We start from the raw sequence: 14458 nt of genomic DNA, 5'->3' as shown, positions 1-14458 counted from the left end.
CACATAACTTTTGGTAAGGACAATGTATTTAGTCATATACAACGTTTTCTTCCGAGTATAAAGGAAATTTTAGAACATGGCGTCTTTCACGTAAAATTTCGGTTTTAGTCGGACTTTGTAAGAAATAGGGTGAAAGATGGTCTATTTCGACTCGTGGGATGAATTTGCAGCAGCAGTTGAACAGTTGTGTGTAGCTGAGCCTAAAAAGGTTGGTAATAGTTAGACTCATTTTACACTCGGAAAATACACGTGAATTAAGTGAACAGATGACGTGTAAAAGAGAAAGCTATATTTCTCATGTTCTTCTTTTTATTTCAGTTTCGGTTCGTCGTCAAGTATCGCCATTGTGATGGGAAGCTTGTTCTTAAGGGAACAGATGACCAAGTGGTAAAGTTGAAGTTATATTAAATAAATGAACAATTACGACAACTTGAAAGTTTTTTTTTGCATTTAACATTTGAATGGAAATATTTGGGGAAAAGGGGTTCAGAGTTATTGTTTGTTTTTGGCCAGAAATAGACACTGCTACAATGGAGTTTATTTCAGACATTCCTTCTTTTGAAAATTCTGGGAAAACTGGAACGTAATGATTATCAGAAAGTGTCATTCCTCTGTTAATTATCATCATCTTGCAGTGCTTGAAATACAGAACAGAGCAACAACAGGATATAAAGAAACTAGAAAAGCTGAATAGTGTTTTGATGAGACATACTGCAGCCAAGTGAAACAGGAAACCAGCCAAGATTCATTCACAAATATTGCAGCACGAAAGATTTGGAAATATTTACCATGGTGTGGAATCGTGGTTAAAGGACAATGGATCAGTTACTGGCCATATTTATTATTCATCATTACTATAATCGAGCAGCATAGGCAATCCTTTGGAACTGCAGTTGTTTGAAATATTGTATTTAGCATTTAATTTTGTTTCTATGATATTTTTGTAATTTTTCATCAGTGACAAAAATCTAAAATTACAATGAATACAGACTAGAACTGAAAATATTTTAAAAATTTTTGTTGGACTACAAAGCAGTAATAAATACTGGTATATAAAGAACCCAATTGCTTGGTTTTCCTGTATGAACTAGAAAATACAAATTCTGTTGGCTTAGACTACAAGCAGTCCTTCGTTTTCCACAGAGTTTATTTTCCAGTAGAGAAAATTTTGTTAGTCCTAACATCAGTCTCCTTTACACTGATAATTCTTTGACTTGTACAAGGGACCTCCCCAAAAAGGAGGAACTGCTGTAGTTAATCTTGTTGTTAACCCTTTAACTCCCAAGATCTCACTAGTAATTCTCCTTACTTTCCACCAAATGATTCTCATTATGTTAGTTTGGAGAACTGGTATTGAATCAATTAGTACCCCCATGATTGATATCTTTCTTTATTCTCATCTCTTGTCTGCATGATAATGTGTAGATATAGTAAGGAGAAATTCTGTCTTGGTCACTAGTGGGAGTTAAAGGGTTAATGATAGGTAACCCTAGCAGTCTTCACTTTCCCCTATCCTGATGGATTAGGGAAAGTGGTTCATATTATTGACAGAAGTACAAAGAAAGTTGAATAACGAGGAAGCAACTGCAGAGAACAAATAGAGTTTCGGTACTTTCAAAGAAAGGTGGTTCTAAGGGGTTTTTTTAAAGGGGGGGGGGAGGGGGAAGCCTGTCATGGTATGACTGAGAGGTGGCCACTTCTTATTACCTACCTCATACTTCCTGCTTCTGTTTGATTCATCCTGTCAGTCCTTCCCCCATTAATTCATGCCCCAAGAAAAAGGCAGCACCCTAATTGACACTCAAAAGGACCCATAACTTACACTAAACAATGCTTAAATTTATGCCAATCATGCAGCAGAGAGAGGTCCACTACATTGACCAGCAATAGCAGATGTAGTAACTGAAAGGTTTAATAATTTAAATTTTTCTTTTATTTCATAGTTCCCTTTGCCAAGTGTCCACTGTACTTTTTAAACCTTAAGCCCTAACTTTACTATATCTATACAAAAGCCATGCCTTATCAAAATATATTACACCCTCCACTCTACAGCTAAAGTTTACACTAAAAATTTTTATAAAATTGTTACCCACTGAGGTTTTTGATTAAAGGGAAAATGGAGAAACCTCTGACAACAAGGCTAGCTTCCTTAAGATAACAGGTTGTGATAGCAACCAAAAAACTGACATTTAGCAGATAACAATTAGCTAGTTAGGGTTGTAAGGGCAAGCAGCATTTTAAAGTGCCAGGAAAGGAGATGATCTTTCTTAGGTTCGTACACTATGAATTTTGGTCCTAATTCGGTTCACCTGGGCCCAGTTGTATAAAGGGAAGAAAACGCTTTCCAGCAGATAAGTGATAGTAAAACTTATAGTGTTATCAACTGTATAAGAGTTTTGTCCAGAGAATAGCACTTATCAACCCTCAAACAACTGGGGCAAGGTGAAATGCCAAATGATGTTTCTACTATCATTGCAACCTTCAGGATAACATCCACAAGTCAGTGAATGTGGAAAAAAAAGACAAGGCAAACCGAAAAACCTAGCAGTTGATATGGGTGTTGCCCCTTTCAGATGAACAGCCCCACTTGCAAAAATTCACTACAGTAATTCCTATTTCTTTCACTGATCTTCTCACACTGTGCTTTAAGAATAGACAATTAACCTCCTTTGCATCGAATCTTTGGGGTGCCATGCAACACTCAACCTTGGCACAACACCCCAAGGGGACTTAAGTCCTAATTAGCCAGTATACTCCTAACCTACAGATAGCCATTGATTTTTCTGTTCTGTTAGAAGCTTTTGATACATTTGAGATACTAAATATTACAAAAATAATTGTATCTGGTGGTACACTTTATAACCCTTTCTTCAATCCTAAGATTGTGTAAAATTCCTATGAAACTGTATGTATGAAGTCATAGCACTGGTAAATGAAAAATTAATACGCCAGGAAAAAAAAATAAATGATATACTCTGAAATCTGAATTCCAGTAAATTCATTTTGTAGATTGTCTTTTTTGCGGTAGAAGAATACATAAATGTATTTCAATGATAACAGGCAATTATATTTTAAATCAAACCCACTTTAAGAGATCTGAGTAAAAAATTCAGGGTTGATTTCATTCATGCCATCAGAAATTGCAGTCAAAGCTCTAAAGTGGCTGAGACAGTCCTAGATTTTGACATGGAAGATTCAGAAGTTAGTTAGAAGGCAAGTGAAAACAGTCTATGGAAGGCTTAGCATCCTTCAAATGCTTTTCAAATGCGTTTCACATGCCTTTCAACTCACAACTTTCACTTGTATATGAAATTTTAACACGTAATTAGAATAACAACCATATTAAGACCTGTATAACTATGCCTTGATTTTATCTCGAGTACATCCAGTTTGTGTTTAGTCAAATTGAAAAGTCATCTCTTTCAACGGAGACAGCAAAAGAGGACCTCTAATTTCTTAAATTATAGTATCATATCTATAGATGTTCACAATCCACACACCACATAAATAATATAAAATTGTTATGAACTCTATATGGTAAAGCTTTAACGAAGGTTATATATTTAGTTCCTTGGTCTGAAAACCCTATACAATAATTATTAGAATATATGTCTATAATATCTTAGTCCTCTTATTTGAATATAAATTTAAGTGAAAATAAAAATGTGAATGCAAGGAAACATTTTGAATGTCAACATACTAACTACTTTTCAGGGTTGATTGAGCAGTTTTTAAACTTACTTCACATGAACAAACCAAAAGTTAACAAACACCTTTCTTTTTGCCTGAAGACTATGCCTGAAAACATTAAAATGTTTCTCACAATAACATTTTAACTTTCACACAAATTATTAAAATTTTCATCCTAAGTATATGATTAATTTATTATCTAGCAGGTCGCAGCCAGTTGGGAAGAGGTCTCTCCAACTTCTGTAACAAATCTGCGAGAATTTTGTTTGGTTTTGAGTAATAATCTTCCAAGAAACGCTGTGACTTCTCATCCATGGGTACATAATGTCTGCCTTTTCCTTTTCCAAGGCAATGAGTACCACCTTGTGATGTGACTTGACAGTAGAATCCCTTATGCTTATCAAATCTACGCATCAGAGGGAAGACATAAACAGTGAAACATGAGAAAGAATTTAAATGACGATGATTTCCAGCTACATGTGAGAATAAATGAGTTTCACAAAACTTTTCAAACAACCTACCCCCCTTCCCCCTTCCCCCAACCCCCCACTGCACATATGACCTGGAGAGCACTTTTCATTTTACTCTGTTTTTGGCATCAAATAATCAAATATCACAGCTCCCTTAGAGAAAAAGTGAATAGGAGTGTCACTATTCCCCCCTGGGTAGGATGTTAGTTCATAACGAGGTTACTGCCCAGAATTTCAGCAGGTTTCCCTGAAAATTTTCCTGTACCCATTTATACTCCTGGGTGGAGAGAGGCATTGTGAAAGTAAGGTGTTTTGCCCAAGAAAATAACACATTGACCCAACCAGGTCTTGAACCCAGACCTCTCGACCCGCAGTCCAACATCCACAACACTAACCATTACCAGGTAGGACACTGCCTGTCCCTTGCAGAGAACAGAACATAGAGATATTGCATGGTCAAGAATTACAGGACACAGTAGCTTATTATTTGCAGCCCTTATTCTAATCTCATGGGCAACAACAAAACTATTCTCCAGCCAGCCAGGGTACGTCAATCAGGACCCTGCTTTTGCTAACCACATGGTCATGATGAGTCTCTCAGTTACAAAATGACAAACAATATGAAGTACCATGCTATTTTGATTTTACAATTAATCAAAACTATGACAAAATTCTCAAATATGATTGGCTATTACCAGCCTGATTTGAGCACTAATAGGACAGTGTACACATCATGCTTGTAATTGGACAGTGTAATAGGACAGTTAAGGGACAGTTAACATGTCGTGCCTGTGTAAGTGGACAGAACACGTCACGCATGTGCGCTGTTGTCTCACATTTCATTGAGTTAACTGTTTTTTTGTTTTTTTTTTTAAATGGAAACATATAATTGGTCTAGTTTCTTTCTCAAATTTTGTCATAGTTTTGATTAATTGGTAACAGGACTTTGTACTGTCCAATTCTGTCTGTAATCATAATTGTGATCAACAAATTGAACTCCTGTTTCTTAGTCATTCCCTTTTGTTAATCACTCCTATGATTACAGACTGAATTAGTCTTCACTCACTCGGTCCTATTACCACTATTAATAGCAAAATGACTCACCTTAACCTCTTATCATAGTCATAAATGTTGACACCAAGAAATTTCTGCACCTCCAGCATCACTTGGGGAGGATCTGTCCTAAGCTTCTCCCCATCAAGAATAAGAATCTGAACAGTGCAAAAACAGAACAACTCAATAAACCCTTTACACCCTAACATCAGTATCAGTACAGGTATCCTTTCTCTAGCAAGGAAATATAACATTGAAAAAGGAGCTAAAATATTGAAATGCAGATAGTGTGTCTATGTGTGTGTCCAACAGGTATCCCTTCTCTCACAAGGACATGTAACATTGAGGTGGGAACTTACTTGAGATGGAGAAAAATACTTCAGCCACCTTTCCAAATTTTGAGCATACAAGCCCGGTAACAGACATCTTAGACCAAGAGCTTTGACACCTCTGTCCTCAGAAGAGTTAACACTTGTTATAACCTTGTAGAATGGGTGCATAGCAGCTGCCACACCATGGCTTCTCATGTGCTGAAGATATAAAAAACAATGTAGGCAAATTTAACTCTAAAGATATAATTGTTAATTCCCCTCTTTAACTGTTGCACATTTCTTTGCAACCTAGTTACAAGTATTTGGCATTAGATCAAGATAACAACTTCTACTTGATCTGTTTGAGTATTCTCATTACCTGTTTGGATATCAATGTAAAGATAATATAGGGAGAAGTTGCATGTTAATCGCTCCTGGGCAATAAAGGGATATTATAAAATAATTCAAATAGTACGCATGCTCTGATTGGCCATAAAACCATTTTATATGAGCGTATGTAAACACGGTTTTCATTCCTCTTTCATTAGTTATGTAAAATGGTTTCCATGTTTACATAGCCTGATGTAAACACTTGGGAGGTTGGGAGAACACGAGATAAGCTGGAAACCACTCTGCTTCATGTTGTGGTTTCCTACACTTATCTCGTGTTCTCCCAACCTCTTGCATGTTTACATCAGGCTATGTAAACACGGAAACCATTTTACATTTCTTCAATATCTAACACTCACCTGGTACCATGAGTATGCTCTTTTCATTGGATCTATAAAAATTGTGATGATCTTGGCATTTGGGAGCAATGCAGATACCCTCATTGGCCCCTTGACAGCATCAAAATAGTTAGCGCTCTTTTCAAACAAGATCTGGTTACTGTGGTTGCTAACATCGGGGAAGAAATCCATGTACCTATCACAGAAAGCAGCATCACAAGTTTACGTACAAATTTCTGTAGATATGGTGGCCTAGAGGCACTTTACATAACTATTGAAAATGGTGATGATGAAGTGTACAATAATGGTGATGATGACCAGGCTTTATGCTCAACTTTAGGTCCCCATTTACCAATCAAAGTCACAGATGCCAGAGGTATAATCATGGCTACCAAATAATAGGACAGTGGAACACTACTTGAGGTGATGCCTGTGGATAATATGGTTGAAAATCTCACTCTTTGCCAGGAAATCAACTTAAGAGCTCTGTGGTCATGGCCTTGCTTATTAAGGAGTTTTAAGTTCATGAGTATGTAGTAAAGCATTGGACTGCACAATACCCAAGGTATGAGGTTGAAAATCCTCTTAGAGAACTTTGATCTTTTTTTTCTTGCCTTTGTGACAAATGAAAATGAGCAGGCTCTAAACATCATATTCCCCAACATTCATGACCTTGTATGATTTAACCCTGCACTTACCAGTCTAAGCCTCTGATGTAATTGTGTCCACCAAAGAATTGTACCTCTTCATATGTGCTAGCACTTTGCACATTACTGATGATGTCTGGGTGCATTTTGAGAAATGCATACAGAGCAGTCGTGCCAGTCTTCTGAGGGCCAACAACAAGAAGGGATGGTAGCTTTTTGCAATTCTTTTCTGGTGACCAGATTTCCTTGTGCCGTGGGTCTGAGCAAGGATTCTGTCAATCAAGAATTAATGTTGACATATTTGCAGTGAACATAGGGTAAGAGAGAAGTTATGCAAGTTGGGTACATGAAAGACAAATAGTATAAATAATAAGAAAAAAAAAATTAATTTACAACAAAGAAATTGTTTTGAAAGCTATCACAGGATGGGAAAAGGTTGTTGTTGCCTTTTGCCTTGCAAGGAATGAAAAGGGTTATTATAATAAGTACATAACTATTTCATTAAAAAAAACCTTGGATGTAGCATTTCTCACCAAATATTCTCTTTAGCTGAGAGGTTAAGCAACTGCAAAATTCTAGAGTCTTTGTTCCCCACACTCAAGAAATTATTACCTTTCTTCCTTTAACCCTATAAACCCTTAAGAGTGACCAGCATCTAATTTCTCCTTACAGTTATACAGCTGAATCATTCATTAAGATCATGAGAATAAAGGAAATGATTGCCAACCTAAGAAACTTTGATTGCTAAACAAATTCTCCTTGTCAGCACTAAAGGAAATGTGTAGAGAAGAGTAGGGAGACTGTGGATACTGATGTTACAGTGTACAGGGTTAACACTATTTCACCTCACTTAATATTTCATAAGTACACTTTGATTACATGTGAAGAAAATGTGACTGTCCAGTGGCCAACAGGTCCCAATCTTAATTTACTTTGTTACTAAATATCTTTTCTAAACAGCATTAAGGTGAAATACCTGCCAAATTGGTTCCATCTCCCCAGGGAACATTGTAAAGTATCTCTCAGCTAATTCAACTGGATGCTCTGAACTTAGCTTAATGTTTGTCCAGCACTGCAAATGTTTTACTAGGCTGTCAAACACAAGCAAAGCTAGGCGATCATTGCCATAGTTTGAAAGATGAGTCATAAAGATGGAAATCTGCCAAAAAAAATATAATCTGAAAAACTTTGTTGAATTATCAACCCCATATGTATGTGTTATTGACCAAATCTGGCTGTATATTGGCCAACTTTTTTTGTTTTTGGGTTTTTATACACCAAGACAAAGCAGAGGTCATACAAATTAAACAAAAAAAATTGGGGCCAATATCCAGCCATTGTGACTGAAATAGCTTGGTCAATAAAGCTTTATTATATAGCAAAAAGGATTTGGTTTCCTGAGACAAAACCCCTTCCATGCCTTCATATTACTTTTGTTTGGAAGCATGTCAATACATTCACAAAACTAGTTTATGTTTTCTTCATCTTTGAACATCTTTACGACATTGCCTAAAAATAATAGACTTTGCTAGTCATGTGCATTCATCCATTAAAAGTTTTTACTTACAGGATGGTCAACAACAACTTGAAAAAGTTGACCCCCATGAATACTGTCTTCTAGCCACTTCTGCCCTTTGGGGTATTCTTTCAGGAATAATGTGTGAGTATACAGACCACATGTTTGCCGTGGGAGAACCTAGAAAGATCACCACAATTTATAGTCATCATAACATTCATGTTATAAATACCATAATCTATCTTGGAAAAAAAAAACAAAACACAGAGAAAAACAAAATAAAAACAAACAAACAAAAAACAGCAGAGGCAAATAAAATTTAGCCAGAAAAATCTAACTCTCTGATTTGTATGCCTCTTACTAACCAAGTACTTTGAGTCATGGACCAAGTTTTATGTGCTCAGATTCATGGCCCAAGTGCTTAACATGTGGGCCTTAAATCCAAGGGAAAAACAAGGTTCTATAACTATCATGGCGGACAGAGAAAATGACGTTGGTAAGATATTTACAACATCTCTCTTGGAGACCAAAACAAACTTTTGTATGTGGAAGGCCATATAGTGAAATTGACCAATCACAGCACATGAACCAACAAAGAGATGTGATAAAAAGTCTCATGAACATCTTGGTTATTTGTATATATTGCATAAATTTAAAAAATGACTACCCAAAAAACGAAGGCGCACCTTAATATTTTTGTATATGAATCCTTTACGGAACCTGGGAGGATACAAATGAGGATACTCCTCTGTTGATGTCACTTTTAAGTTGTAAACTCTCTTCCAAGCTTCATAAAGAAAATCATGAGCAGGATACACTCCAGAATGGTGAGGTGAAACTGCATAACTGGTGTTCACTGGAATATTGTGCTCCTAAATATTCCAAAGAAACATTTTATACTCATGTTAAATTTATTACCCATTCAAGGGTAATGCAATAGCTTAATGATCCATATCAGTGATGTCTATAAGAACCTGTATCAGGCCTAAACAACAGGCTAGAATGCCATTTTTAGCCAGCTACTTTTGTCTTTATTTCCATTATTGCTAATATTGAAATACTACAACCATCTCTAATTTTTGGCAAGCCAAATGGAAACAACTGTGTAATGGCCATTCATTAACCCTTTCACTCCCAAGATCTAATTAGTAATTCTCCTTACTATCTGCCATACAATCCTTATGATGTTAGTTTGGAGAATTTGGTATTGGATCAACTAATAATCTCATGATTGGGTTTACGGTCAACTCGCCGACGGACCAACTCGCCGACGCCAACTCGCCGACGTATAAAATCGAGTAGAGACGTCGGCGAGTTGGTCGTCAATCCAATACAACTTATTAGAAGTAAAACATACAGAAAAGAAAACGATATTTAGTAAAAAAACACTGTTGAACATTGGTGAACATCTAACAGAAGCTTAAACATTGGTGAACATTGGTGAACATCACCAATGACTATAACAGCTTAAGACGCGAACGAGTTATTGTGCGAAAACAACACCGTAAAGACTCATCATGTCAATCGCTCAGATTTTTTAACGAAAGAATTGCTTTTTGCTAAAGATCTTGTCTAGAAAGCCAAGTTTTCTTTAAAAAAATCTGAGCGATTAACATGATGAGTCTTTACGGTGTTGTTGTTACACAATAATATCTCATTCGCGTCTGAAGTGGATGTAGTCATTGGCGATGTTTACTTTACTTTATTCGCCTTGAGATCCTTATAAACTTTGTTGAAAATAAAAAGAATTGCTTTTTACTAAAGATCTTATCTAGAAAGCCAAGTTTTCTTAAAAAATTTGACCGATTGTCATGATGAGTCTTTACAGTGTTGTTGTCACACAATAACTTGTTCGCGTTTGAAGCTGTTTGATTCATTGGTGATGTTTACTTCCCTTTTTTTGCCTTGAGATCCTTATAAACTTTGTTGAAATAAAAAGAAATGCTTTTTACTAAAGATATTGTCTAGAAAGCCAAGTTTTCGTTAAAAAATCTGAGCGATTGACATGATGAGTCTTTACGGTGTTGTTGTCGCACGATAACTCATTCGCGTCTTAAGCTGTTATAGTCATTGGTGATGTTCACCAATGTTTAAGCTTCTGTTAGATGTTCACCAATGTTCACCAGTGTTTTTTTACTAAATATCGTTTACTTTTCTGTATGTTTAACTTCTAATAATTTGTATTGGATTGACGACCAACTCGCCGACGTCTCTACTCGATTTTATACATCGGCGAGTTGGCGTCGGCGAGTTGGTCCGTCGGCGAGTTGACTGGTTACCCATGATTGATATCGTTCTCTATTCTCATCACCTTCCTGCTTGATATTGTATTGATATTGTAAGGAGAAATTCTGTCTTTGTCACTTGTGGGAGTGAAAGGGTTAAATATAAGGTTAATCCTAAACTATTTAAAATGTCTTTTGCAACAATATGTGTGCTTCCTTCACTCAATTTTTTTCTCACCCTTGCAAACTCAAGATTTGTCTTCAAATCCTCAACAATCTGATCCAGTGTGTTGCTTTTGTGTGGTTGACGATGAAGCCACATGTGACTGAACCACCAAAACTTGTCCGCATTCTTTATCAGTTCCCAATCTCCTTCATCTTCTTCATCATTCCCTGACAAAAACATACCCCCAGAATATCCCAGGTTGAAGTGAAAGCCTGGCACACGCTCTTGTAGTTTTGCTTGTACAGAGACCATGGCCTATATGCATAACAATAAACATATTGTTAAGAGGACTTAATAACCTTCTACTCTCTCATATCAGTATTTATATTCTCTTTACAGTTTTCTATACATTTCCTATAGAGCCTTATAAGGAGAATTTAGTGAGTGATCATTTCCTTAATTCTCGTGCCCTTAATGTCTGATTCAGGGGTGATATTGTGAAGAGAAACTAGATGCTTGTAGTGATCTCAGGGGTCAAAGGGAGAAATCCTGGGAGGGTTAAGCCCACCAAATGACAAAGATGACATTCTAGAACAAAGATAACCCAAGCAGCAGGAAAGTCTTCATTCACTTGAGTTTATCGCGAAACATTTGAACCTCTGAATATTTTACCTTTTCAGTCTCTGAAAAGGAAATGTTGTGTAAAATAAACATGTTTTCTTGTTGTTCTTGATACTCCCCTTAACAAGTTTCAGCCAGTTATCTTTCCCTCTTTGCAAACAGTCTTAAAGCCTTTGCCGCCAGCCATACTATCTTTTATGTGAGGGGGAAAAAAAGAGTTAAAACTTGACTTCATTTGCTGAAACTTGTCCGGGGTTTTTATCAAGAATAACAAGACAAAACATCGAGTACCTCAAAAATTTATATCATGACATAAGACAAAAATTGATGTATCAAGATTTTTTTCATAATCTTCAGTAAATTGTCTTAAGACAAAAACTGATACATTAAAATTTTTTTTCATAATCTTCAGTAAATTGACTTGAGACAAAAATTGGTCAACTGGTCACTCTTAAAGTTTATTAAGAGGAGTTTTATTGACTGCTGGTAACCTGTCAGGGAAACCTTAAGAGATGCACATATGGAAAGGTGCGTAACCTTGTAAACCCTTTCACCCCTAAGATCTCATACATAATTCTCCTTAGTGTCTGCCATTCAATTCTTATGGCGTTGGTTCAGAGAACTTGGTATTGGAACAAGTCATAAGTGACATGTTGATATTTTTCTTTATTCTCATCACTCGTCTGTTCAATATTGTATTGATGTTATAAGGAGAAATTCTGTCTTGGTCACCCATGTGAGTGAAAGGGTTAAGGACAAGGTTATGGGTCATCTTGCTCATAAACTGACTTTATCTTGGAGTTGATTCTTCATAATCGGCCAGGCTAATCTGTAATATACATGTTATAGTAGCAACTTATTCTAAATATTTATTCATTGAACAACTCAATTAGAAAGTGCCACATGTACATACTACATCAGTGCATATTAAAACAGCTGGAGAGTATCAGAAAAAGAAACTTTTCAATTCAATGGCAACAATGAACATTAACATAACTATTATTTCCTAACATTGACGTGCTTTCCGTCACATCCAAAATTACTTTGGAAACGATGCATTCGACAGCTTCGCTCTCTTTAAATTTACAAGCTAGCCATGAGAATAAAGCAATATTGTGTTATAAAATTTTAGTGAATAACTTACCCTCACGTCTTCTTTGGTCATTCGAATGCCAGCTTTTCCAACGAAAATATCATCAATATCAACTACGATTCTTCGTTCCAAAGACTGAGCTAAATTGCCTCTTGAAACGAACGCCAAACCATCAAGAAACAATAACTTATGAAGCCAAAAAGACAATCCATTCCCAAAGTAGATACGTCGTACACCATCCAAATGCCCTAGGTCTGTTAAAACTGTAGTGAATCGCGTCGAAGAAACTCCTTCTTTCAAGACCAGATCTTCAAATTTCACATTATGGGAGCTGGTTTGTTTATTCGTGTTTAATGTTGTATAGGCAGTTTCCTTTGTAGCAAACTCTACTGCTTCGTAAGTGCTGTGATTCGGAAAGAATACACTCCATTTTGACTTTGGAGGTTCTTCAATAATTCCACCAGCTCTAGTAAGGCGAAGTACACATGCCGAAGGATTCAATTCTACATTTCGAAGATCACTTACTCCAGCCTTGATGCCAAAGTGAAATTCCTTGAATATGCGCGTATAAGGCTCTTGCGCTTCCTGAACTGTAAATAAAACAATTCCGATGCCAAATTTGCGACAGTAATGGTCAAGGAAATGTCTATTTGCTATATCTAATGTTGCGTAGAACTTGATGCTCTCAAAAATAACTGCAGAAAAGCGTCCGATTTCTCCGTGTGTGAGCTTTGGAAAAACTGTTCTGTCACCAATTTCGAGATAAACAAATTCGTAAGGAATACGACTTTCCTCCAGAACACGAGAGATCTCGGACCGAAAAGCAACTGAAGTTCTTCGTGTTGCCAGTAAGACTCTTTTTTTCACTTTGTACGTTGCATTGAGACTAAATTCTTTAGATATTCTAGATCCAACCAGTGCGTTTTTCAGAGGATAGCATTTCTCCTCCACAAATACTGGAGCGCGTTTCACGGTCAAATCTCGCGAAGATTGGTAAACTAGAATCCAACACGAAATTATAGTAAAAATCACTAATCCAATCATAAAAGTCCTCAGTATAGATCCAGTTCTTAAGCTCCAGCACTTCATCCTTCTTTTTGCCGCGAAAGACATTAGTTGATAGCATCACCACGAAGTACAACTACATTGTCTACTACCACTACAGTAAGTCCTAAAATAACGCGATGTCGCATGTGCAAACGTCAACAGAGCGGTTCGAAATTTTCTTTGGGAGGGAGGGGTGAAGAGTAAAACTCAATAGCCAGAGAGATCCTTATTTTTTAAGTCCAAAAGAATGATTAAAAAAAAAGCTTCATAGTTTAAGTTGACATAATAAAATTAATATAAATTTTGTGGCATTTTAGCGGCAAAAGACGATAAAATATATATGTTGATCTCACCCTCCCCTCCCAGAGATGAATAATTTGATTGAAAGGTTTGAAAACAGCACGCAAATCCCGACTGCGGCGCCAAAAACGAAATCAAAATTCATCCCAATCTTGATAACAGCGGGGATCGGGAAAGTCTTTGTGAAGGCTTTTCATTCTTCCTCCAGTGTCCATTCAAATATGTGTGAGTCACATACACATAGAAAAAAAAAGTGAACAGATAAATGAGATGATGAGTTTTTTATCAGAAGCGATATAATTTTTTTCTTAATCTTACTCCAAGCGTAATATCGAATGACTGCTGACCTCTCTTTCCACCGAAAAGTTATTTTTAATCAAGTCAAACTTAAACTAATGCGCTAGGTTTGGGATTTTTTTTTCTGGAAGTGCGTTCTTTAGAGAGATATATGTTTGATCTTCATATCCGATTATCTCCCGTTATTATTTTAGTAAACAATAACTTCCTCTTTATCAAAACAACTCCTTTATCGACCGATAGCTTTCAAGGCCAAAAATTTTAATGGCCCAACTTTACATTTAATTTTTCATT

At 36.4% G+C, this 14458-nt stretch overlaps 2 protein-coding genes across 2 annotated transcripts; one reads left to right on the top strand and one right to left on the bottom strand.

Annotated features, from left to right (window-relative positions):
* Positions 1-57: 57 nt before the first annotated feature.
* Positions 58-1060, top strand: LOC131783330 (signal recognition particle 9 kDa protein). Its single transcript, XM_059100064.2, has 3 exons — positions 58-208; positions 319-387; positions 636-1060. Exons 1-3 carry the CDS (start codon positions 137-139, stop codon positions 723-725), a joined length of 231 nt encoding a protein of 76 aa, XP_058956047.1. The 5' UTR covers positions 58-136; the 3' UTR covers positions 726-1060.
* Positions 1061-1916: 856 nt separating this feature from the next.
* On the bottom strand, positions 1917-13697 carry LOC131783325 (bifunctional heparan sulfate N-deacetylase/N-sulfotransferase 4). The gene is made up of 10 exons (XM_059100056.2): positions 12572-13697; positions 10879-11121; positions 9102-9287; positions 8467-8595; positions 7876-8058; positions 6951-7171; positions 6274-6448; positions 5573-5743; positions 5265-5371; positions 1917-4096 (listed from the first exon to the last, which is right to left on the bottom strand). Exons 1-10 carry the CDS (start codon positions 13631-13633, stop codon positions 3886-3888), a joined length of 2688 nt encoding a protein of 895 aa, XP_058956039.2. The 5' UTR covers positions 13634-13697; the 3' UTR covers positions 1917-3885.
* Positions 13698-14458: the final 761 nt, after the last annotated feature.

This window comes from Pocillopora verrucosa, chromosome 5, assembly GCF_036669915.1.
Source record: "Pocillopora verrucosa isolate sample1 chromosome 5, ASM3666991v2, whole genome shotgun sequence".
In the NCBI taxonomy this organism is placed as follows: domain Eukaryota; kingdom Metazoa; phylum Cnidaria; class Anthozoa; order Scleractinia; family Pocilloporidae; genus Pocillopora; species Pocillopora verrucosa.
Note: the sequence above shows the minus strand (reverse complement) of the source record. Positions and strands in the feature narration are given on the sequence as shown.

Bases quoted from the DNA above. Each gene is read 5' to 3' on its own strand.
- LOC131783330 (XM_059100064.2), top strand. From the start codon at position 137: ATGGTCTATTTCGACTCGTGGGATGAATTTGCAGCAGCAGTTGAACAG. The intron at 209-318 runs GTTGGTAATAGT...TTTTTATTTCAG, and splicing joins GTGTAGCTGAGCCTAAAAAG to TTTCGGTTCGTCGTCAAGTA. The intron at 388-635 runs GTAAAGTTGAAG...ATCATCTTGCAG, and splicing joins AGGGAACAGATGACCAAGTG to TGCTTGAAATACAGAACAGA.
- LOC131783325 (XM_059100056.2), bottom strand. From the start codon at position 13,633: ATGTCTTTCGCGGCAAAAAGAAGGATGAAGTGCTGGAGCTTAAGAACT. The intron at 11,122-12,571 runs GTAAGTTATTCA...TTATGCATATAG, and splicing joins TGACCAAAGAAGACGTGAGG to GCCATGGTCTCTGTACAAGC. The intron at 7,172-7,875 runs GTATTTCACCTT...CTTGATTGACAG, and splicing joins AGATGGAACCAATTTGGCAG to AATCCTTGCTCAGACCCACG.